Raw genomic sequence first — 26,743 nt, 5'->3', positions numbered from 1 at the left:
CGGCCTTAGTGGGACCCGCTAAGGGACCTAAGAATGCGGCGGTAGGGGGTTAACAGCACCGGCATCCTTACCAGTGCCATTAACCCCCTACCGCCATACTCGTAATGACCCCCAATGTCTGTTTAAAAGTAAAATGTTGGATTAAGGTCCTATCCTTGCATAGAAAGGTGAGGGGGGGGTTGTTTTAAAATAAATGTAGGATATTTATTCCAAAAAGACTTGCTTCTGGTTCAGGAAAGAAAACATAAATAAGTCTACTGCGAAGCCACAGAACAGGTTTTTTTTTGCACTGGCTTCAAAGGACATTTGCTTTCTGGGAACAGGATTTGCCTTCCCCCAAGGGGCCAGCCCCTTGGAAACTACGAATGGACCAAGAGGAAGCATCTCACATGCTCGTCAGACTTTGTGTCTGGGCTCCAGCAGGAAACAAAGGATTCCCAGGACACTTGGGTGTGAAGTCTGGGTAACACATCTCCTCTGCTGCAACTGCCAGAACCAAAGAAATTGTCATGACAATCTCTGGGCCAGTGGGCCAGAGGAAGACATTTGGCTTGGAGGTTTGGAAGACTTCCCCTCTTTGGGGATAGAGCAGCCCACCTGGTTCTAAAGAGATTTCTTTTTAAAACTTGTATTTTTGTAACCTGAAAATTGGTGAAATGTTGAGCGTATCAATGTAGATTTTACGCTTGTAAATAAAGACGATGTAGACCTTTTTGGCATGTTGTGGACTCAAATGCTGGAAAAATGACATTTCTGGGAAAAGTGCAAAGGACTCGGTTATGAAAGTCGGATGAAAATATGACCCACTTTAATGCGCTTCAGTGTACCGAATTGTAGAATTAAAGGTGAACTATTTTCCATGGAAATGGCGAAAGATTGATAGAATGACTAAATAGCATCGCACCGTTTTGGGATTTGGATCAGCATGTGTATTATAAAATATGTAATCTGCCCGTATAAATTTACTGATGATGACATGTGTGAATATGAGTGTTTTGCTCCATAACGGAGTTTTGGCAAAATTAACTGTGGGAGGGCCTGGCCATAGTAAACCCACACCATAAAACTGATGTCATGGCTCTAAAAGTCCAACCGGCTGACAGGAAGGCGGTAATAATAAACCCTGACCAATCCAGTTTTTAGAAGCATGCCCAGCCAAAGCCTGCCCCCATGGTAAATCCTGTGATGGCATACGCCTTATAAAAAGTGGAAGCTCACAGAGACAACAGTCTCTTCTGAATTTTTCAGCTCCTGCATATCCAGACATTCTACATTCACTCTGCAAGATTCCAGATTCTACTGCCAGGCCAGAGAATAGCTGACCCTGTCCAGGCAGGACCATTGATCCAGAAAAAACCCCATTAAAAATAAAATCCCTATACTCAGGGTAAAGGGGGGAAAAGCTGTGGTACCCTTTTTGAGATTATCCTGTGACTAGACCGGCTTCTTGACCCACTACCTGCATGCCAGCTGTACCCTCGCTAGCCAGTGACCAGACAGGCCCAGCTCTTCCCTTCTAGTAGGGCCCGCCGCGGTGACAAGTGACCAGATATTGCCTTGGTTTCCAGAAACCCGGTTGGCTGTCCCAACCCCAAACTCAAGAACTGATGTGAGTATCACCCCATCCCATCACAACACATTGCTTACCCCATCCTGATACCTGTTATGTTATGTTACTTGGCATTTATATAGAGCACTATAGATCAATGGTATGACCTCAAAGCGCTGGTAGGTTGAACAATCTCGGGAACCGCAGTTCTGGTCAGTAGAGAGAGAGATAGTGTCGTAGGGTGCGTGGGTGTACCAGATGTGTGCAGCTGATGTAATTGCCGGATGGTAGCTGCATCCTAGCGTTAGGTGTGGTGCTGAAGATATCAGTTGGATGCGTGCAGTCGTGGGTGGACACACAGACTGGGCTCTAGCTGCGTTAGGCCTGAAGGACGCATATGTGAGCAACTAGGTTGGAATGTGCTCGGTTAGCTGCATTTTATTAGGGTGATGAGGTGTTCATGGGGTCATATTCGTATGTGAGCAGCTAGGCCGAATTATTCAGGGGTATAGCTGTGTTCTAGTTGAATGATGGTGTATAGTAGAGATATATAGCAACAGTATGGGGAACAGGAAAGCAGGGTACACAGTCATACAAATGTTAAACATTTACATTCGCATATCTATCCAGATGCGATTCAGGCTAATGTTCAGAGCTCCACCCAACTGTAGGACATGCTAACATTTGCATTTCTATCTAGAAGCGACTCAGGCTAACATTCACACATCTGTTAGGGTCTGGCGCAGTCTAATGTTCACAATTCTAACTCAGTGCGGCATTGACAATATTCGGGTCCGGTGCAGGCTAATGTTTACAATTCTAACTATGTGCGGTATTGCTAACATTCACAATCTAGTATGGGTCTTGGGCAGGCCAATGTTCACAAATCTAAGTGCGGAAGTGTGGCTAATGTTCACGATTCTAAGTGTGGCAATGCTAACATTCACAATCCTGTCTGGGTCTGGCATAGGCTAATGTTCACAATTCTAACTAAGTGCAGAATTGCCGACATTCACAATTCTGTCGGGGTCTGGCGTAGGATAACGCTCACAATTCTAAGTGCGGCATTGCTAACATTCACAATCCTATCTATAAGTGACGCAAGCTACTGATTTAAATCTAACTAAGTGCCTCACTGCTAACAATCACAATACCATCTAGATGTTACGCAGGCTAATGTTCACAATTCTAAGTGTGGCATTGCTAACATTCACAAGCCTACCTAGATGCGACGCAGGCGAATGCTCACAATTCTAATGAAGTGTGGCATTTCTAATATTCATAATCTTGTCTGGGTCTGGCGTAGGCTAATGTTCACAATTCTAACTAAGTGCGGCATTGCTAACAATCACAATCCTATCTAGATGTGACGCAGGCTAATGTTCACAATTCTAACAGCTGGGGCGGCTGGACTCTGCAAAAGGAGGCTTGGAAAGGGCACCAGGGGCCTGCAGAGTTTATAATTTCTTGACAAAGACTGTGAAGAACAAATTGGCTGGCTACTTTAAATTTGCAGGGACAACAAAAGGAATAAAATATTAACATTCTAAAATGTCCTGTTCCGATAACAACCCTTCCCTTATTCATGCACGCAACCCTCCTAGAAAGACTGTCAACACTAGACGTACTGTAGGCTCCCATCACAGTGGTCTTAAATTAACAGAATATTGTTTTACAAAATGTAAGGGCGCTTGCAACGGTCCCCAACATATACTACTCTTATGCTACCAAAATTGCTACCAACACTTTATTCAAATAAAGCAGTAATTAAATCAATTTGGATTTTACATTGCGCACTGTACAAAACGACATTACAATTCGCATATTTTCTATATATATAAAAGAAAGTCTGGTATTTAAACATTATATCCCTCAAACTCCTCTAATGCTTATGTACCTTCAAATCTCCTTCTGCCATTCATTCAATAAAAATACAATTTTCTCACAAATGAAATGACACAAGAAGATCATGGTCTTCCCTCTGTAAACTATCATGAATCGAGCTGAATGAATATTAATTTTAACTCTGTCCTCTATTATAAGCTCAACAGCAACTAAAGGACATTTCACTTTGCAATCCTAGCCTTCAATGGGTGTCAGGTTTATTTAAATAGTTTTACCATATACTAGCCCATTACAAACCTGCAAATCACCTTGCCTCAACAGATCTAAATGCAAGTTTGCCCATCTACGGCTGTGCTTGTGGAGCCACTGAATATTAAAAGGCAGAACAGGACTGCAAGACTTATCCTTGGGGCTGTATCTCTTCAGCCCTGAAATCTCTCCACTGGCTCCCAGTGGCTGCAAGGATCAAGTTCAAGACCCTTTGCTTTGTCCACAAGGCTTTCTGGGGCTGGGCCCTGCACTACATCCAACGCCCTCTTCCAAAATACCTTCCTTCTCGAGCCCTTCGCTCAGCTACCTACAACTCTATAAGGGTTAGACGCTTCTCCCGGCAGAAAGTGGGGGGTAGATCTCTCTCCTCTGCGGGTGCCTCCCTCTGGAATGGCTTCCCTGCCCCTCTCAAACTTGAGTTGGGCCACCTGGAGTTGCAGAAGCAGCTCAAAACTTGCCTTGTCTCTCTTTTTTTTTTTTTTCCTCTCTCTCTCTCTCCCTCCCTCCCTCCCTCCCTCCCTCCCTCCATCCCTCCCTCCCTCCCTCCATCCCTCCCTCCATCCCTCCCTCCATCCCTCCATCCCTCCATCCATCCATCCCCTGCTAACCTACCTGACCTAACTGTCGGCTGTACTGACTGCTTGCTTAGCTACCTTCAGAGTCTCACTGGGTACTAGGCTCTTTCTTGATCAGTCACCCTTGCACTGCCTCTGGGCCTACCACGCACTTAGGGGCTGTAGCTGTAACACTGCAGTCCCTTGTTCTCCCTGCACTACTCAGAGCTGGGCGGCCCTTGCTCCACTTACTCAGAGCATTCCTGCCCTGTTTTCCCCTCCTCTCTTCCTTGCACACCCCCCCTTTCCCCTTGCAATTTTCGTTCTCACACTTGTACGATCTGAATGAGACAAGGCCTAGCAAGATCGTTGGTCTTGCCCTCTCTCTGCCTTCCCTCCCTTGTGTTGTCGCGCCTAGAAAACACTTGCCTACAGGCGCGTTATAAATGACTTACCATAGCGTATCAGTCGGGTTTCCAGAAGAATGAAAAACCATGGAAATAAGTTAAGGAAATATATTCATGTACATTTCTCATCATTTTCTGTTGAGAAAATCAAATACTAAGAGCACTTTTCTATTCAGTGGTTCCATGAGAATTGGCCTATAGCAGTTCCTTTCGTCAATACTCAGTATGGATGTTACAGTAATACCTATGTACACCAAATACAGTCGCAGAAAATTAGGTAAGTTCATATAAGAACAGTGTCAGTAACACTATTATTCATGAACATTCACGGTAACCGATCTGAAAGAGATCACACCGAAGCTATGTTTTGGAAGGTTATCACATAATATGAAACGGATAATTATCAAGCACTTACCTTTGAATGAGCTCACAACATTCCTTCTTTGTATATTCTTTCTTGCTAGGATCGAGATGGTTTTGAAACCACTGGAGTTTTTCACCTAGAAGAATGATCTATTGTAGTGACAATCTCAAATCAATAGAATTTTTAAAAAAAAAACATATGAGCAATGTATATGATCATTGGAACTATCATTGAACTTATGAAATGCATTTCACAATTTGTCAGAATAAAGCTGCTGACAATGTATTAATAAATTGCTATGACCAGAGATTTTTCATGTTAATGGGCAGGCATCTGAGGAGGATAAAAAGGTTGGAACAGTAGATTAATATGTGGTGGGATCTGAGGTCATGCCAATTCTACGGCAAAATTATATGCCGGTAAAATAGCTCAGCGGGTTGAGCGCTCGCTGCTGCGATCCGAGCGTGATCTGCAGGTCGCAGGTTCGAATCCCAGGCCAACTCAGCCTTTCATCCTTCCTTGGCCGATAAATGAGTACCAATTTCGGTTGGGTGATATTGTATGGGAATATGTGCTCTGTAAAAGCGCTTTGGATTAAGGCACTAGATAAATAACACATCATTATCATTATCTACACTTGATGGGTTGACTAACTAAATGAGCAACCTGCTACGAAGGTGCACAGATAATTAGTACCAACACGCGTACCAGCAAAAAGCTGGAATTTAGGGGATGGACCAAAGGTGTAGGCAAGAAACAGATCTCTGTATTTTGGAGCAGTCAATGGCCTCTATGTTTAGCAAACTTGTGGTAAGAACACAGAAGTCTTGTTAACATGTATGTGGCTGGTTTACTCTTATGTGCATGTTACAAGGTGCAATCTAAAGGAAGAATGCTCATACAAAAAAGTATGACAGGCCACAGTCTCTTCTCTAGTCACAAACAACCACTATAAGGAAATGACTACTGCTTTGCAGTCGGTCAAAGATGGGCAATGTATAAAACGCCTACTCAGCCCCACACTACCGCAAACTAGCAGTGATCCCAATCATAAAAGTGAAATGGGCACAGCCTCACATGTATACCTCTTTCTCCTGTTTTGCTAAAGTAGGACCAGGGCAAGCTATACTCTTCAGAAGGGGTGTGGGCTGGTACAGATGCAACTCAAACAATAGTATAGTGTGTGATGAAACTGAGGATGTCGCCCTTCTTCCCTAGGGGGGAGACTTATCCCATGGTACCAGGGCGGTGTCTCCACAGTAAAATAGTCCCCCTGCGGGTGGTGCACCGAGGGAGGATCACATGAAGAAGGAATTCCCCCTATGGGGTTGGGGATGATCATCGTCAGAGGAGAACGCAGTATCAACCCGCTTTACCTCACCCTGCCCTTGTCCAAGACTACGCCCTACTATCCCCTCCCTCGATACAGCCAATATATATTACTGCCAAACTAACTTCCATAATAATAAAGACTGAAAGGTAGCCCAATTTACAGGGGTACCCCCGTAAATATACAGGTACCCATAATCCCGCTCACACCAGATTAATAATTCACCACTCAAGGGAATTAAGGCCAAGAGTCATCTTGCAAGGATAACAAACTTTAATCTGTACAAAGAGGAGGATTGGGGGAGGGGGCAACATTCCGACCAGCATTCTGTCTTCCGTGGCTGGCTCCTCCTGACTGATGCCAAGTAGGAGCCTTTAAATTCTGTCAAACTTGGTTACTGGATAATGGCATAGCTCATCCAAAACTGTCTTTCTTCCATACAAGGGACACTGCAGTCTTCCTTTTTGCATGGCCGGGTTCCCATTTGGGACAGGCTACTCAACATAATGCGTGCCTATGCAACAATACATTGTTGCTTAATATTTCATCATTTTACTATATTATAAACATTTATATATAAACAGATCATCCCGCCATCTTCTCAACACTCCAATCAATATAATTATATTGCATCTGGTCCAGTAATCCCTCCTTAAAACCCTGTTTTTCCATAATGTGCCTTAAGCATGTACACTCCTATTCTTAGTATACACGGGCTTTTTGATGGGACAGGAAACGGCTGCTCAGTCCCTTTGTGTGCTCTGCCAGAGCTAGCCTCAGTGACGCAATGCCTGTAGTCTATTTTCAGCACAGGCTGTATTAATATTGGCACAGAACTCTTTACCGTGCTCTGAGAAAAGCTAACTACAACTTAACAGTTTTACAAATGTATTCAGCTAAATAGTTATTTGCACCTTATATGTAAATACTAACTATTTTAATTTAGTGGCTGGCCACACCAGTGTGTGATTATTTCTGCATGAAAGAAGCTTTCTCAGTGCTTAGAGAAGTCTTGTCTAATTGTAAAGTGCATGAGGGGTGTAGGAAGGCGCTAGCTCCTCCCCAACAAGACCTAGACAGTATGGAGTATTGTGCAAGTGGCCAAGATGACTTGCATAATAACAGAAAAAATGCCTATGATTCAACCAACAGGCGTGACAACCCTGAAAATACATATAGCCAAACTGACCTGCATAATAACACTGAATTTGGATATAAGCAAATCTCCATGCATAACAACACTAAAGACAGCAAAGAGACTGTTGGGGAGAATTTTCATTTCTGTGCTAATTTCCTCCCACCTTAGAGATCCCCAGCTCTTTTGCTGGACTTAGGACTTTTTAATTTTAACTCATGAGTGAGTGGTACCTTTTTCTCACTCCCTCCTGTTTTTCCCTGACTGGGATATTATGTTTTCACTATTTTTGGAGTCTGACAAACTCCATAGGCATCTGCTTTTCGTATAGTGACACAGTGCAGTGTCACAGAGATCTCTTGGATTTCTCTTAAGGATTAAATACCTTTTCTTGGATGAACTACTGTTCCCAAGAATACTAAGGTGAAATTGATCTTACTTATCTTTTTACTTTGTAGGTCCAGCACACACCATCTTCTGTGGAGTGCTGGAGGCTTACCTAGTAGCCCCTTATCCTATTTTCGCATGTAAAATGTTTTGTTACCCTTACTACTATAAATGGCTGGTGCCAGTGGTTTACTTTTTTCTACCAATGTGCATTTTTTCCGCAGGCAGAAGCAAAAATGGCCATGGTCGTCTTTTTGTGTCATTTTCTGTTTCTGTTTGTAAGGTCTTTCTTGGCCTTCACTCTGTAAGTTGAGGCAGGTTTCAGCCCTTTGCATGTGTGGCCTTTGGCTGGCTTCAGCCCTTAAGTCTGCCACTGGCTGCAGTGTGTCTGGAAGGACAGGAAGAGAGGGAGGGTCCCGAAACACCCCTGTCCTTTGTCTCTAGGTGTGCCTGAACGAAACCAGTCCTGATTGGCTGGCTGGCTGGCTGTCCGGGAAGGACAGCCACCCTGCTGTGTGATTGACAGCTTAGGGCTGTGAATGAACGAGAATGAGCTTAAAAGGAAAGTTTCTTGGGACTACAGGCAGAGTCGACAACTGGATGAAACATCCGAAGAAGAAATCTTGATGAGAAGCCTGCTGCAACCTCCTGGACCTCGAAGTGCCCGGTGAAGCCCTGCTGCTGTGCTGAACTCCTTTTTCAAATCGACAGAGAAGCTCCGGACGGAACGACTTCTCCCCTTGGGCTGGTGGGGCCAACTAGCCCTGTGACAAACTCCACTTTGGCACAATTCCCGACTTGCTGTGTCTCTCCAGTGCTGCAGAAGCCCAATGCCAGGGGTCGAGTGTCCATTATCGAGTGCAACGTCTTCCACGGAACCAATCCAGCCAAAAGCTCTGGGAGCCTCACAAGGACACTCCAGAAGCAGGAAATCCCAATCCAGAGTCCCTTCACCAGAGCCCAAGACTGAGGGAGCAAGGAAAGTCCAACTAGGGATATTCGTTCTGCATCAGTGCTGTTTGCCAGGCACTGAAACCACTAAGAGCCACTGAATCTAAAAAAATCCATAGCTGACAAAGTCCTCTCCCCAGTACTGCCACAGGAACCCGCCAGACACCCTCCCTCTTGTCCCCACGACTGAGGCCCAGGAACAAGGGCTTGCTTGGCTGGAGCAAAAAGGAATCCAGCTGGAACGCTTCTTCAAACCAGAGGTACTGTGGGGGCTTGAAGTACTTACCTTAAGTGCACTGGCTTACCTTTTTGAGTTGATTTCAACTCCCCTTACAAAGGCTTAACAGCGTGTGTCCCTTCAGTGATTTTCTTGAACTATCTGACTTTGTGAAAGACTTTACCAAAGAAGTCCATCAGAACTATCAACTTGGTCCAAGTGACTTTGGCTGTCCTGGTTCTTAAAATCATCCTTCTAATCTATTAACTTTGGCTTTGGTTGTCCCCTCATAGGTCGTAATTTGTTGAGCACTGTTACTGCTACAAAAGGCTTACCTAGATTTCATTAGAGGATTCAAACTGTCTTCACATTATAAAAAAGTATCTTCTCACCTTTCTATTTCCCTAACCCTTCCTTCAAGAGTCTAAAAAGTATATTGGTGTCTAAGATAAAAGCAATACTATCCTTGTTATTGAAGTCACTTCAGGGTGTATGAGAAATGTATTAGCATGTACAAAGAGTATTCACCAACTTCACGAACTTTGTAAAGTGATTCCAAAATTTTCTTGACTGTTACAAACAATTGCCTTTTTTAAAGAATATTTAACTAAAACTGATGTGTAAACAAATAAATATATATTAGAGTGTAAGTGTTACTTGGTTACTTGTATTGACAGATTACATCTGTACAGTTCACATTTACCCCTCTTGAGATAGGCATGGCTGCTTAGTCACAGTACCAACCTGTGTAGAACAGATCTACACTAAAGGTGGGTTACCTAATACCAAGCAGTTAAGTCTTGTGTAGTCTCACACAGTGTGACTGCACCAATACTTACCTAACAGAGGAGACAAAACACGTCAAATTAAGCATTGCGAGTCTGGGGCTCACACCCATAAAAGAGACTGAAAATAACAAGACCAAGAAAGACAGAAACTACAGGATTCCTAAATTTGGGAATAGAACATGCCAACCTGCTAGAACACAGAAACTATGCAGTTCCTCCTGAGTTGCATAATCGAAAGATGCCTACAGGAAAGAACTATGACCTTATCATTAGAAAACTTCGCTTGGGGAACAAAGCATACCACGATAATAAGAAAGAGGAACTGTGAAAACAAACAAAAGCTGCTCGCCAAATATTCAGAGATTCGAAATAAGAAAGAATCTAGGGGAAAGGTGTACATCCCTAAACATGGAACCTTACCTTTTTGAATATTATTTTGGAACACTTTTTACGGCCAGCAAGACTGGGGACCTTTCAGTTGTTTGAAACTATAAGAACACGATTTTCTTTACGAGAAGATTAACCCTGCACATTTATATTAGACTATTAGTGTAAGGGACAGATGTATCTTAATGGGACATGACAGTGACAGACTCCTTTTAGTTTCAGACTTCCTGACAATCTCAATTTCCTTTGAGGTAAGGAAACCCCTCTTAGCCTTAGGGATAGAGGCATTTTCCAACCCATTTATTATTAATAAAAGTCTATATCCAAAATTCTATAAGAGTTGTATCTGAATCTTATTTCTGCACCCACATATGTGGTACCAAAACAAAAGAATGTCCACCTTCAATAAAAATAGGAGCTTCCATGAAGAGTACACCCAACTAATTAAAAACACTAAAAAACCACCCCTCTAAAGGAAATCCAGAGAATGCAGACCTTGAGAGAAAAGGGGACACACTTTGTGAAGACAGTGGTTGCAGGGAATTGATCTGCAAATCAAATTTCGAAAAAACTTGAAAGGGGCTTGAAAAAAGTTAAGGAGTGAGGTCTTCTAAATGATTAGAGCCCTTTAAGGTGAGCCAGGGCTTACAGGGCCACTGCAAGGACATGTATTGCTCGTCATGGGTGCACAACAGCGTGGAGCTGGGCTTCTTGGTGTGTTTCTGTAGTCAAGTCAGCATTCAAAACGGGTACAGTCCATGGCTCTGGATGTATGGCTGCTGTTCACACAGGTATTGTTAGGGAGTATTCTCCGAAATGTGCCAATTCCCTCAACCTTAGAGACCCCCAGCAACTTTGCCGGATTTTGAGGACTTGATTTTTTTTAACCTGGAGAGAGTGAAATCCTTTTTCCCACTCTATCATGTATTTTAATGTGATTTTTGTACTCTGTGTTTCTTTTGGTTGTGAAGTCTGACAAACTCCATAGGCATCATCGTTTACATTGTGTCACAAAGCACAAAGCAAGGTTTAAATACATTCTCTGGGATAAACTACTGTTTCTCAGAGCAGTAAAGTGAAATTGACTTTACTTACATTTGTAACTTTCTAGACCCAGCACACACTATCTTACAATAGGGTGCTGGAGGGGTTACCTAGTATCCCCTTTGTCTAGCTTCTCATGCTATGTTATGTTAGGTTACGTTACTTGGCATTTATATAGCGCCTTATGTACCACTGGTATGATCTCAAAGCGCTGGTAGGTTGAACGCCCTCGGGAACCGTAGTTCAAGTCAGTAGAGAAAGAGACATAAGGTGCATGTGTGCACCGGATGTGTGTGCAGCCGGAGTGGTAGTTGTATGATAGCTAATTCTTAGCGGTAGGTGTAGCGGTTGGGAGGTCGTGTATATGTGTTCATTTTGGATGGATGACGTCGAGACTGATTTGTGGCTGCGTTAGGCATGAGGAGACGCTTAAGTTAGCAGTGAGCTTAGCTGATGTTTAATTAGGACGAGGAGTATGTAGCGGGTGTTAGTATGAGAACAGCTATACCGAATGTGTCATAGTATCTCTGTGTTCTAGTTGTGTGCTGGTGTATAGGAGAGAGTAAGCATGGTGGTGTAATATGGTGGTTATCAGTTCCATCCACTCCATCTGTTCCATGCACTCCATCTGTTCCATTCAATTAATCTGTTCATCCATTCGATCTGTTCCGTCCACTCCACCTGTTCCGTCCACTCCACCTGTTCCGTCCACTCCATCCGTTCCATCCACTCCATTCATTCGTTCCATCCGTTCCATTCATTCCATCCGTTCCATTCATTCCATTTGTTCCATCCATTCCATTCGTTCCATTAACTCCATCCATTCCATCCACTTCTGCCTGTTCCATCAATTCCAGCTGTTCCATCCTTTCCATTTGTTTCATCCACTCCTTCAGTTCAGTCTACTGTGTCCGTTTCATCTGCTCCATCCACTTGATTCAATCCATCTGTTCCATTCTGTAAAGCTACTCATCCTTTTCATTCGTTCACTCTACTCGTTTCATCGACTCCATCTGTTCCATCAACTCCATCCGTTCTATGCGTTCCATCCACTCCTTCCGCTCCATCCACTCCATCCAATCCTTCTATTTCGTCCGTTTCATCCGCTTCAGCCGTTCCATCCGCTTCATTCATCACATCCACTTTATCCGATCATCCACTGTATCCGTTCCGTCCACTTCATGCGTTCCGTCCACTTCATTCGATTCATCCACTTATCAGTTTCATCCACTTCATCCGTTCTACTAGGACTATCCGTTATAATTACATTGGCCAATTTTAATCTTTTATGTTACCCTTTCCTCACTGAATGGCTCATGGCAGTGGTTTTGTTTTTACTAGCGTGGTGTGCATTTATCACGGGCTCGTTCGCAGCTGCAGTAAAGCACCCAAAGGTGTCATTTTTGTCAAAATGGCCCAGTCTTCTTTTTTCGCCATTTCTCTGTGGAAAGTCCTTCTTGAGATTTACTCTGCGTGCCAAACCAGGTTTGGTCCCTTTGTTAGTTTTGCCTTTGGCGGTATTCACGAGTGAAACCTGCCTCTGGCTCCAGGGTATCTGGGGTGGCCAGGAAGTGAGGGAGGTGCCGAAACTCCCTGTGCTTAGTCTCCTAGGAGACCCAAATGCACTCTGTGATGATTGCCTGGCTGACTGTCCGGCAAGGACAGCCACCCTGCTGAGTGATTGACAGCTAGGCTGGAATGAAAGGGGGAGAACAGTATAAAAAGGTGAGTCTTTTGGCTTGGAAGGCAGAGTCGACCACTGGACGAAGGAACCGAAATGCCTGCTGCAACTCCTGGACCGTTGGTTTGCCTGGTGAAGCCCTGCTGCAGTGCCGAAACGTCAAATTCGCATCGACAGAAAAGCACCTGCAAGGACGACTTCTACCCTTGTGTTGATGGGACCAATCAACTTCAAAGTAAGCCACCTGGACATCCATCTTGGAGCTGGATGAATTTCCACAGAGTTGCTGCTTGAAACCGTAGAGCCAGGGAGAGTAACACCAGTTTGTGTGTTGCTTTTAAGTTAGCCAAGAGCTCCAGGAAGATCCTCCAGACTCCCAGGAAGCAGGACTGACCGAGCCTGAGCCCTCAACAGAGTGCAGGACCCCAGAAGCAAGGAAAGTCCATCTCGACAGCCAGGAACCGTGGATTTGCGGTAGATGCGAGGAGCTGAAACACTGAACAGCCACTGAAAGAAGTTTGCCAGTTGCAAGCTTTGACAGTCCCAGTGCAGTGCAAGAGTTCCCCGACATCCTCCCTCTTGTCCCCACGACTGAGGCCCAGGAACAGTGAGATCTGTAGAGCTGTACAGGAACAGGAGTCATCTGCTGCATCTTTACTTGGATCCTGTACAAAAAGAGAACTTACCTCTTGCTGTAGAGTTGCTTGCATCTTCTACTACTCACAAGTCTAACAGCTTGTGGCCCTATATTGATTCATCTTTTTCTTCAAAGACCTCTGAAACATTGTGCAAAGACTTTTCTAACTTCCCTTCAGAGAAGTGCTTTAGCTCATATAGACTCTTGAACATTGACTTTGGCTTACCCTGTTTTAACCCTTTAAGTGCCATTGGTATTTCCCCCAATGCCAAGGCCTTTTTTGGTGATTTTGGTATGTGGCCATTCAATGCCTTGTAACTTTTTTGTTACATGAGATATCTCGGCCAAATTTCGCCCCTTCTTTTCCCCCACATGCAGGCAGTCGTAACGCCACCCAGGAATCCTAGGTTGCTGTAGGGGGGGGTGAGAAAAAATAACCAAAAATGGTGAAAATGTTGTGTTTTTTTCAAAAAATGCAAATAAAATGATGTACAAAGAAGCCTGTGGTTGTTTCCTTGTAAGAGCTAGGAACAAATGGTTTGTTGTGCTAAATTCCCCAATTTCCTGGCTTTCAAGAACAGGTTGAGTGGAAACGAAAAAAAGAATATTTTGATGTGGTTATCAACCGTTTTGTGAGAGGTAGGCGATTTTGGCCATTTTTGCCAATTGGACATGCATGAACGGAGCGGAAGAAAAGGGTAGGAAAGCCGAATTGGAGGACAGAAAGGCATACATTTCTAAAAAGTAGACAAAATTCCAAGTTTAAGAAGGGGTGATTTGCGTAGGTCAGGTGTAACGACTGGAGGGGGGGGTCTTTACCTCTGCTCTCTATATGGTAGAGGAGAGGCACAGAGGACCCCAGCCAAGATTCTCTATAAGGTAGCAATGGACCGGCAATCAAGGCCTAGATTCTCAGGAGGTGATGGAGGCTGGTTCTTAAGTACAGTCTAGTCCCCAAGCCCCCACACACTGTATTACTGAAAACACAGTCTTTATATAATTAATATTCAAGGTTATGTACACTATCACAATAACTAACTTTGTACTCAGAAAATCTACAATGGCAAATATATACATTTCTAAGTGGTACCACAATTATTATCAGATTTCATTAAAGTGCATCAACTGTACTCTGGTTAAATGTCATACGAGGAAAGCAGTTGGTTAGAACAATTGGCAGAATATTGGACTCTACCTTTAAACACAGTTCTGTGTGGAGATCCCCCCACCTGGGCAACCTGTAAAATAAAGAGCTATAACAAGCCCAGTCCATATATTGTTCTACAAGTCTTATTTCCTTCTATAATGTTTCTACCCCCCTAATGTACCTGGTAGAGCAAAAATCTTCAAAGAGGTGTCGAGGGATCCTTCTTGGCTGACTCCCTTTAAAGCAGGAGCCACGGATCGTCGAAGAAGGTGAACTAGGCATCGACGATGAAAAGTTCGAGGGTGCCGAGACCCCGGCGTTGATCCAGGCGGTGCTCGTCGACGACGTCCTGCGAGGATTGGGTGTACGGGGCACCTCGGCGTTGGATATTTCAGGACCGCAAAGAGTTTCTGAAGAACTGTGGCCCGACAAGGGCGTCGAGTCGTCAAAGTCTTTGTGGTCTTTGGGAGGCAGGAAACCCACCGGCGGATTCTCCTCGGCGCGTTGGCGTCCGCGACTTTCTCCGGCGGGATAAAACGGTCGACGGCGCAGACAAGGGAGTCATTCGATTCAACAGTTTTAGGCAAAGGACAACACGGCTTCGACGGGCCTCCTGCGGTTACGGTGATACTCCGAACCCTGGTCGACGGCAATGGACTTCGACAGCGTCAATGTCCGGGTGCTTCACTTCATTCCCCTCTTCAGTCCCCGTCTCCCGTCGGCAGTCTTTCGAGGGTCTGACTTCCAGGAAGCTTCGGCGAAGGTTGGTGGTGCTCGATGGTCCCTCGGAGCACGTGAGGAGGGCGCCTAGCCAGGTTCTCTCTCGGATCAGTCTTCGATTAAATCGACAGCTTTCGGATCGGGTCGAAGCAAATGAAGCAGCAGTAGTTCTTCCAGCAGGGCGTCGAAGATAGGTAGTTCCAGTTACTGTTCAAGTGTTGACTCAGCTTCTGAACAATTTACAGTGCTGAGAGGTCCCCAGATATACTATTCTGTCTCTCATCCACACTGCTGGGTCACACTCAGCAGCCAATCATACAGAAGGGCATTCATGCCATACTCCTCCCTCTCAGACACTCACAACAAGGAATGTGTATTGGGACAAGTACCAAGCCATTCAAAACTACATTCATACCAGTTTTGGGCAGGGCTATCTCAGTCTTTGTCTCTCATACCAGAAACCAGACATCCACAATAAGAAGTAGATATTGGTCACACACTCCATTCACCCAGGTCCCACCCACAGGGTGTACCCACACCATACAGTCACTGGGAAAGCTCCAGGCAGTCTGGCCTGGACTTCCCAACACCACCATATATGGAACTTCCACGAAACAGCCAGTCAGGGGGAAGGGACAGAGTCAGGGCTTCCCAGGACTTTGGGACAACAAGGTAACAGGCAATAGAAAGCAAGAGGCCACAGGGGCCATCTTGTTTCCTATCAGGAATCAACTGATTCCAATGCAGGGACTGGGTATCCCAAAACGGAAGATACTCAGAGCACCCGTCAAATTCAGCATGGAGCTGCCACCAGCCCATACCCTGCTCTGTGGGCCACACACTGGTGCCCAAAAACATATACTAGGGGCACAGGGTTGCACCCCCACCCATGGCTGCCATAAGGGTATCCCATGGGTCTGTACACCAAACCAAAAACAGGAAGAGCTGCACTGCCAGGGGTCCCATATGGACTCCTGGGCAGAAAACAATACAGAACACAAATGAAAAAGGACTACAGGACAAGGACAGGGAGGCCCTGTCCCTCCAATGCATTTCCAGCATCACAGTCGCCTCCCCCAGACTGAGGTTAGGGTGCCTAATCTCCCACGAGATAAGACACCCTCATCCAGACGGTCAACATACCTTCTGGAAAGGCCATCTGCATTATCGTGACTCTTCCCTGGACTATGCTCTATTGTGAAGTCTAGCCCTTGCAGGCTAATGGACCACCTGAGCAGTTTCGGGTTCTCACCCTTCATTTGCAGTTGCCACTTCAGGGATTCATGGTCTGTTTGGACCTTGAAGGTAGACCCCGTAAACTAGGGCCTAAAACGCCTAAGGCTCCAAACTATACTGAAACACTCCTTTTCAACAGTAGCCCACCTTAGTTCCCTACCTTTGAGTTGTCTACTGATGAAGATGATTGTATGTTCTCTCCCTTTGTCATCTAACTGGGACAAGACAGCTCCAATTCCGGTGTCGCAGGCATCCGTCTGGACGATAAAGAGTTAACTGTAGTCAGGCGCACACAATACAGGTGCCCTACACAGACTTCTTTCAAGCCATCAAAGGCCCTCTGAAAGTCTTCAGTCCAATTAACCTTCCTAGGCTGTTTGGGTGAAGTCAGAGCTGTCAGTGGTGCAGCTATGGTTCCATAGTCCGCCATGAAATTGCGATAATACCCAGTGAGGCCCAAAAAGGGTCTCACCAGGGTTTGAGTAGTGGGAGTCTTCCAGTCCCGTACATCCTGTACTTTACTGGGGAGAGGTTGGATTTGACCCCCTCCTGCCTCGTGACCAAGATACATGACTTTCCCCTGAGCTATCTGGTACTTGGTGGCCTTGATAGTGAGGTTAGCCCTTTTCAAAGCCTGCAGCACTTTATCCAGATGTGTCAAATACTCTTCCCAGGTGGAACTGTAGACGGCAATGTCGTCTAAGTAGGCCACACAAAAGGCCTCCAGCCCACTGAGCGCATGATTGACCAATCTCTGGAAGGTGGCAGGGGCATTCTTCAACCCAAAAGGCATGACCCTAAACTGGCAGAGTCCCTCAGGTGTTGAGAATGCCGTCTTTTCCCTGGCATTGTCCGTCAGAGCTATTTGCCAATAGCCTGAGGTAAGGTCAAAGGTGCTCACAAATTTGGCAGCACCTATGGTGTCCACGAGCTCATCAGCCCTGGGCAATGGTGGTGCGTCAGTTTTAGTGACGGCATCGACTCCACTGAGGTCCACACAGAAACTCCAATCCTTGGTACCTGCCTGGGAACTTGCCTTGGGGACAAGGACTACAGGACTGGAACAGGGACTGGTGGAGGGTTCAACAACACCCAGATCAAACATCTTGGCTACCTCAGCCTGGATGTGGTTCTTAACAGTATCTGACATACGGTAGCACCTGCTTTTGACAGGCTCACTGTCACCAGTGTCAATTTTGTGCCTACACCACGGTGTAAGGCCTGGTGTCAGTGAAAACAGAGAGGCATACTGCCGGAGCAAAGCCCTGCAGGCTTTCTGCTGCTCTGTCGTCAGAACTGGAGAGAGATCTACTCCCTCCACTGAGCCATCCTGAGGGTTGCTATGCAGCAAATCAGGAAGGGGCTCACTCTCATCCTCTTCTTGCTCGGAAGCTAGCAAGAGACATGACACTTCTGCTCGCCTGTGGAAAGGCTTGAGCCTGTCAACATGGAATACCTGAGGGGCTACCCCAGGGGCTCCCATGTCAACCAGATAATTGACTTCGCCCATCTTGGAGATGATCCTGAAGGGTCCAGTCCACTTGTCTGCCAAAGTCCTAGGCTTCGTAGGCTCCATCACAAGGATTTCCTGTCCCGGAGTCCAATCCACTTGCAAGGCTTTAAGGTCATGCCAGTACTTATTCAATTCCTGGCTGGCCTTGAGATTCGCTGTAGCCTGACCCATCATCTGTGTCATCCTCCGTCTGAGGCCCAACACCCCACTTGCTTGGCGGGACCTGGAGGGGTGGCTTCCAAACCTTCTCTGATCAAGGCAAGGGGCCCCCTCACGGGATGTCCAAAGAGTAACTCAAAGGGGCCGAAACCAACACCCTCTTGAGGTACCTCGCTGTGAGCGAACAGCAGGCATGGCAGGAGGAAATCCCATTTCCTCCTTAGGGGCTCTTCCAAAGCGCCTAGCATGCCCTTGAGAGTTTTATTAAATCTCTCAACCAGACCATTGGTCTGGAGATGGTAAGAGGTAGAGAACTTGTAGGTTACCCCGCACTCTTTCCACATGGTTTTCATGTAACTAGACATGAAGTTGGATCCTCTGTCAGAGACAACCTCCTTAGGGACTACAACACAGGTAAAAATGTCTAGGAGAGCCCTGGCAACCACCTTGGCAGTAACAGTCCAAAGGGGTTTAGCCACAGGGTACCTGGTGGCAAGATCAACCAGGACCAGGATGAATCGATGTCCACCTGAAGTGGGAGGGTCAAGGGGACCGACAATGTCGATGCCCACCCTCTCAAAAGGTGTGCCAACCACTGGCAATGGCTGCAGTGGGGCAATGACACTGCCTCCAGTCTTTCCAGACAACTGACAAGTTGGGTAGGTCCTGCAGTGGGACTCCACTTCCACTCCCATCCGAGGCCAGTAGAAATTGGCAGAGGGCCTCTGCTTAGTCTTCTTGGTACCAAGATGAGCAGCCAATGGCACCTCATGCGCCAACTGCAGTAGGAAGGGCCTGCAAACCTGGGGGGGCACCAGGTTCAGGCTTAGTGGGCTCACTAACAAGGAGCTCACCCTCCCAATAGATCCGGAAAGGTCTGAGACACTTCTCCTTGTGCCTGGGACAGGGCCCGTTTCCTCAGACCCTCAAGGGAGTGGCACGCTCTCGGTCCCTTACAGAAGTCCGTCTGAGAGGGTCCCCCTTCAGCCAACAGGCACTGAAGGTTGGGGTGGTCCTCCTGGTTGAGAACCTCTCCCACAGGAGAGTCTTCTGTCTCTTCTCCCTCAGGAGTTGAGTTTGGGTTTTCCACTGGTCCCAGCCCTCCCAGAGCATGGATCCCAATTGGTGCTGTAGGAACAGCAGGAAGAGAAGGAGCCCCTTTCACAGAGGTGGCCTTCTTGGTCTTCCGTCTTCTTGCCTTAGGCGTCGCCTTTGGCTCGGGTAACTTACTCACAGCCAGAACCTGTGTCACCTGTGACCTAGTGACTGCAGCAGCAGCCATGGGGAGATCCGCGATCAACCCCCAACTCCACTAGATAATTTCCTAACAGAATGTTAGCAGGGACATTGTCCTGAACCAGGACAGGAAGCTTTGCTGTCTTGTCTCCAATCATGAGTGTGACTAAGGCTACAGGTGATTATTTGGGAGGCCCACCAGCTAACCTGGTGGTTCTCAGAGGAGCACCTACATTGTCCCTGGCTTGAGCAGGGTCCTGTCCACCACTGTCATGTTTGCCCCAGTGTCGCTCAAACCAGTAGAAGGCTGGCCATTCAAGAGGACACTTCTCAAAAACATACGGGTGTTCTGTGGGATAGTCACCAGTACTTCTGCGTACTGGTCCCAGGCCCCAAGGGACACTAAGGAGATCTCTACTGGAGCACCAAATGTGATTCCTGCAGAGGAGGGGCGGACAGTGGCCTCCCCCTCAGACATGGGGTAAGGGTAGGTCAGGCTGACAGCCTGTACTCCAAGTGCCTTACCTTTACACTTGGAGTCACCCATCTTGTGATCCAGAGCCCCACATTCCTAACAGGTGCCAGGAATGTGGGGTACGGTACTGGAACCACTGGGAGCCTGCTTTACAGCAGGTGGACCACTACTCTTATTCCCACCCACAGATGACTTATCCCCACTAGATTTGTGGGTCTTAGGAGAGGAAGGTTTTGGTTTACCCGACTGTGACTGTTTTTAGGACTCCTCAGCTTTCTGAGAGTTCCCCTTTTCTTTGTCCTTGTCCTTCCCACTGGAGTCCTTAGGGGACACCCGGTGGGAGACCCACTTATCAGCCAACCTAGCCAGCTTAAAGGCATCTAAAATGTTCTGGTCAGCAGCATACTGAAGCAGCTCTGGTGAACAGGCTTCAGAAAAATGCTAAAAAAAACAACAGGTGGGACAATTCAACAAAAGTTTTCACCTTGTAACGATCAATCCACCCTATCATGTTCATGTGCGCAGCACTCACCCAGTCAACCCAAGACACATTCTTGCTTTTCTTAAATTCCACGAACCTTCTAAGGTATTGGGTAGGTGTTTTGCCAAACTTGCCAATCAAAGCAGACCTCATGCACTCATACTGACCCCTTTCTTCCACACTCAGTTTCAGAATACAGTCATATCCAGTTTGAGGCACTCTGCTTAACAAACACTTAGACTAATCTCTCCTATCTAAATCATGAAATGCACAAGCCATTTCAAACGCTTCAATCCATTGGAGGATGTCTGAACCCTCCACAAACACACCAACCAAATCTTTCATAGACTTGGTGGCTGGGGACCTGACACTCTCAACGGGTTTAGCTGAAGTCTCCACTCTAGCTTTCTCTAGCTGGATTATCTGACATTCAGTGTCCTTGTCTTTGAGTTCAAGATCCCTATTCTTGAGTTCCACTTGCTGTGCCAGCTCCTCTTTCTTAAGATCAGCTTCTATTTCCAACTTGCGGTATTCAAAGGTAAATTTCATCCTTAATAACTCAAGTTCCACAGAAATACTAAGGTTTGGAACAGAGGCAGCAGGAATGGTGGCATTCCCAGAAGCAGATTCAGCAACAAACCCAGGGGCACAATCCTCATTGGTTGCATCCCCCCTTCAAGAGTTTCACCCTCAGTCTGGTAGTCCACCAGGGCAGCTATCAGCGCAGCCCTAGACCTATCCACAAAGTCTAACTCCCTGGCTTCACAAGCACTCTGGAGAGCCTCTAAGCTCATCCTAGTCAATTTACCATTTGCAATAGACTACATTGCTTGTAATGCAGTTATCTTGTACACAACTAAATCTCAATTTAACAAAGTGCAGATATTTTGTAAGTGGCACGGTTATACACTGATTCTTAAAACCATAAGCATCCCACCGCTGCCACCACTGTAAAGACTGGAGAGGGGTCTGTATTTCTGCTCGCTATATGGTAGGGAAGAGGCACAGAGGACCCCAGCCAAGATTCTCTATAAGGTAGCAATGGACGAGCAATCAAGGCCTAGATTCTCAGGAGGTTATGCAGGCTGGTTCTTAAGTACAGTGTAGTCCCCAAACCCCCACAAAGGGATGTCCACACACTGTATTACAGAAAACACAGTCTATATATAATTAATATTCAAGGTTATGTACACTATCACAATAACTCACTTTGTGCTCAGAAAATCTACAATGGCAAATATATACAGTTCTAAGTGGTACCACAATTATGATCAGAATTCATTAAAGTGCATCAACTGTACTCTAGTTAAATGTCACACAAATCAATTAATAAAGGTAACCAACAATAGACATAGGAGGAAAGCAGTTGGTAAGAACAATTGGCAGAATACTGGCCTGTACCGTTAACACAGTTCTGTGTGGAGATCCCCCCACCTGGGCAACCTGTAAAATAAAGAGATATAACAAGCCCAGTCCATACATTGTTCTACAAGTCTTATTTCCTTCTATAATGTTTCTACCCCTCCAATGTATCTGGTAGAGCAGAAATCTTCAAAGAGGCGTTGAGGGATCCTTCTTCTTGAGTGACTCCCTTTAAAGCAGGAGTCACGGATCATCGGGAGGCGTCGAAGAAGTTGAACTTGATGAAAAGTTTGAGGGTGCTGAGACCCCGGCGTTGATCCACGCAGTGCTCGTCGACGACGTACTACGAGGATGAGGTGTGCGGGGCACCTCAGCGTTGGATAGTTCAGGAACGCAAAGAGTTTCTGAAGAACTGTGGCTCGACAAGGGTGTCGAGTCGTCCAAGTCTTTATGGACTTTGGGTGACGGGAAACCCACCGGCGGATTCTCCTCGGCCCGTCGGCGTCCTCGACTTTCTCCGGTGGGATAAAGTGGTCGACGGCCCGGACAAAGGAGTCCTTCGATTCAACAGTCTTAGGCAAAGGAGCGGGCGGCTCCGATCGTCGGTTGCACGGCGTCAAGCGGTCCCCTCTACTGGGCAACACGGCTTTGACGGGCCTCCAGCGGTTATGGTGCTACTCCAAATCCTGGTCGACGGCAATGGACTTCGACAGCATCGATGTCCGGGTGCTTCACTTCGTTCTCCTTGGCGGTCCCCGTCTCCGGTGGGCAGCCTTTCGGGGGTCTGACTTCCAGGGAGCTTCGACAAAGCTTGGCAGTGCTCGATGGTCCCTGGGAGGACGGGAAGAGGGCACCTAGCCAGGTCCTCTCCCGGATCAGTCCTCAATGAACTCGACAGCTTTCGGATTGGGTCGAAGCAAATGCAGCAGCAGTTCTTTTTCTTCTTCCAGCTGGGCGTCGAGGATAAGCCGTTCCAGTTACTCTTCAAGTGTTGACTCAGCTTCTGAACAATTTACAGTGGTGAGAGGTCCCCAGATATACTATTCTGTCTCTCATCCACACTGCTGGGTCGGTCACACTCAGCAGCCAATCATAAAGGAGGGCAATCATGCAGTCAGTCAGCCAATCAGGCATACAGTGCATTCAGGCCATACTCCTCCCTCTCAGATACTCACAACAAGGAATGTGTTTTGGGACAAGTATCTAGCCATTCAACACTACACACGGCATTCATACCAGTTTGGGGCAGGGCTGTCTCAGTCTTTGTCTCTCATACCAGAAACCAGACATCCACAACAAGAAGTGCATATTGGTCACACACTCCATTCACCCAGGTCCCACCCACAGGATGTACCCACACCATACAGTCACTGGGAAGGCTCCAGGCAGTCTGGCCTGGGCTTCCCAACAACACCATATATGGAACTTCCACCCAACAGCCAGTCGGGAGGAAGGGACAGAGTCAGGGCTTCCCAGGACTTTGGGAAAACAAGGTAACAGGCAATAGAAAGCAAGAGGCCACAGGGGCCATCTTGTTTCCTATCAGGAATCAACAGATTCCAATGGCAGGGCCTGGGTATCCCAAAATGGAGGATACTCAGAGCGCCTGTCAAATTCAGCATGGAGCTGCCACCAGCCCATACCCTGCTCTGTGGGCCACACACAGGTGCCCAAAAACATACACTAGGGGCACATGGTTGTATCCCCACCCATGGATGCCATAAGGGTATCCCATGGGTCTGTACACCAAACCAAAACCAGGAAGGGCTGCACTGCCAGGAGTCCCATATGGACTCCAGGGCAGAAAACAATACAGAACACAAATGTTCGTCCGATGCATTTCCAGCATCACATCGAGCAACAACTAGGTAGGGGAAAATGCCATAGATTGGGGGAAAAAGCGGGAAAATGACAGAAAGAAAAAGTATGTGGTGGACATGGTTGGCTTGGTATGGCATTGGCTTCTATGAATTTTGAGAAAAAAAAATGCTCCGCTAAATTCCCCCGACTCTTGCATTTAGGAAAGCACACATTTTTTGTAGTGTTTCACAAAACAAGCAATACCACAAGCCAAACACTGAGCCATGGTACACAGGAGTTTTATGCTTACGGCCTGAACAGACGTACTTAGCATGTGTAAATCAGGAAAACCAATGTGGTGAGGAACGGCAAGCATACATTTTATGAAAGAGCACATACAGACCTTTTCAAGGGTAGGTGACTTGTGCAGGTAACACAAGTGTATGGTGCCTAAAACAGCGACTAAATGTAGGGTATATTTGGGAAATGAAACGGTTGTGTGACAAAGGGCACCAGCAAATGGGTCAAAACTTTATGAAAACCACACAAACACAACAAAGGTCATACCTTCCCACGTTCGCACACGTGACCCGATGAAAACTGTACCTTGCATGTGTGGGTGCACCTACCTGGGCGCCAAGGGGAAAGCCTAAAACACCTCTACCCCGAAGCCTGTTCTGACAGCTGAACTTCACAATTTGTCCAGACGGGCACACCATACAGATATGCGCCTAGTGTCCCAGCCACCAAGGAAAACGGGGAACCCCATGCATTTCCAAAAGGAGGACACCCGTGGGAATCTGCAGACGTCTGCAAATCAGCCCAGAATTTATTACCCAGAAACCCCAGCAAAGTCCGAAATGTGGAGAAAAAAAAATTAATTTTCCGCACATTTCACTCGGCTCACCCACCGAAACACGGCGCCAACAACACATGGCCTACCGTCCCGCGTTTCCACAGGTGTCCCGATGAAAATGGTACCTCACATGTTTGGGTGTACCTAGCTGGGCGCCAAGAGGAAAGCCTAAAAGACCTCTACCCCCAAGTCTGTTCTAACAGCTGAATGTCACACTTTGTCCAGACGGGCACACCACAACATACAGATATGGGCCTAGGGTGTCCAAGCCACCAAAGAAAACAGGGAACACCATGCATTTCCGAATAGAGGACACCTGTGGGAATCCGCAGAGGTCTGACTTGCGCAAATTGGCCCAGAATTTATTACCCAGAACCCCAGACAAAGTGAACATTGTGTTTTTCCCCCACCAAATATCACACTTTGTCGTGGATTGTGGCTAATAAAAACTGGGGCAATTAGCGCAAGGCAGACGTCTGTGGGTGTAAACAAAGAAAGCAATTCAAAATGGCAGGTTGCCCTTTAGCAGGGGCTGAGGGGCATCCTACACCGCTAGGGAATTTTCTAATGTGAAGGGGGGGTGCATCTCTCCACCCCACCCCAATTGGAGGGGCGGCGCATCTCATGTAGCCCTCCCTGGGGTGGTAAGGGGGGGTCTTTCCTGCACTCCTCCCTGTGCTCAGGCGTCCCTTCCTAGGAGCAGATATCTGGTCCCAGGGAAGGCGGTATGACATGGCACCCACTCCATTGCGGGTGGGGGGGTTAACGCCCAGTCCCATTATAAAATTCTTCGTCCCTTTGGGGTGCCCCACAGCTCACCCTAAAATACGTTCCGTCATTTTCACTTTTTTCCTTTGGTAACAACGCCCCTTGGCGCAGAGGGGCACATTGGTGTGCCAATCTGGCCCCAGGGTGCCCAACCGTTACTGCCCCACCCACTGGGAGCCTGTCCCACAATTTTTGATGGCCCTCTCCCCCCTCACAGTAAATGGGTGGCAGGGGCACCTCATTCAGGCCTACCTGGGCGTCCTACAAACGGCTGTGTGAGGTATACCGCCCCTCAATTTGTGGTGGGGGGGCCACCAAAAATGTGTGGGACAGGCCCCCCAGTTGGTGGGTCAGTAAGGTTTGGGCACCCTAGGGCCAGATTGGCACACCAATGTGTCCCTCAGCGCCAAGGCAAGTTTTGTAAACAAAGAAAAGAATGGAAAATGGTACACTACACTTTAGGGCGGGCTAAGGGACACCCTAAACTGCCAGGTAATTTTCTAATGTAATGGGGGGTGACCCTCTCCCCCCCACACCAAATGCAGGGGGGGCATCTCATTCAGCCCTCCCTGGGGGCAGATAAGAGGGGGGCATCTCATGCAGCCCTCCCTGGGGTCAGATGCCCCTTCCTAGGAGCAGATATCTGCCCCCGGGGAGGGCTACAAGGGGTGACCCCATTTCCTCTTGGGGTGAGGGGGAGATGGCCATCCCCCTTTTCTGTAAAATAAATCCCTGGTGGCTAGTGGCCCCCCATTCCCACCCAAAATTCCCTTTTATTGTTTTATTTTTCCATTTTGCTCCCTTCCAGATCAGCCATCTGCCCCAGGGACGCCCTAACCTGCAGGCCCCATCCTTTGGGGGGGCATGCACACTTATTCTTGGTGCCCACCCCCAACTGGATGGGGGGCCACCTCATGTAATCCTGCCTGGGGCATAAATCTGCCCCAGGGAGGGCTACAAGGGGTGGCCCCCCATTCCACTTGGTGTGGGAGGGGGAGGACCACCACCCTTTCAGGGGGCAAAAAGAATCACCCCCCCACCCCCATGCCCCATCCCAGTTTTTTATTATATATATTTTTTTATTTTGCCCACTTCCCTGAGGGCAGATGATCAGCCATCTGCCCCCAGGGTTTATAAAATATGTGCCCCTATGCTTTGGGGGTTGGGGGGGGGAGACGGCTGCTTACTGTAAGCAGCCCGCACCTCCCCCCCGCATTCTAAGACATCCCTGGTGTCTAGTGGGTATTGCTGCACGCGGACCGAACGCCCACGCCCGATCCGCTCCCAGCAATGCTGGGAATCTCCCCTTTCCAACGACCCCTCCCTCGATCTCCAGCTTGAAATACAGCAGGAGATTGAGGGGGAGAAAGGAGAAGACTCACCTTTTATTTTCACCCCAGCAGCCCGAAATGGCTGCTGTGGTGAAAATTACTTTCACTTTCAC

General features: G+C 47.2%; 1 protein-coding gene across 1 annotated transcript in view; it reads right to left on the bottom strand.

Annotated features, from left to right (window-relative positions):
• Nucleotides 1–26,743, bottom strand: part of TMA16 (translation machinery associated 16 homolog) — a 207,827-nt gene that overhangs the window by 106,344 nt on the left and 74,740 nt on the right. The window contains exon 4 of the mRNA XM_069631374.1: nucleotides 5,041–5,125. Within this exon, the coding sequence (XP_069487475.1) occupies nucleotides 5,041–5,125 (85 nt within the window). The remainder of the gene's footprint in view (nucleotides 1–5,040; nucleotides 5,126–26,743) is intronic.

The sequence above is a fragment of the Ambystoma mexicanum genome, chromosome 6q, assembly GCF_040938575.1.
Source record: "Ambystoma mexicanum isolate Mex_15411 chromosome 6q, UKY_AmexF1_1, whole genome shotgun sequence".
NCBI lineage: Eukaryota > Metazoa > Chordata > Amphibia > Caudata > Ambystomatidae > Ambystoma > Ambystoma mexicanum.
The sequence above is the reverse complement of the archived record's forward strand: the minus strand, read 5'-3'. Positions and strand labels throughout refer to the sequence as shown.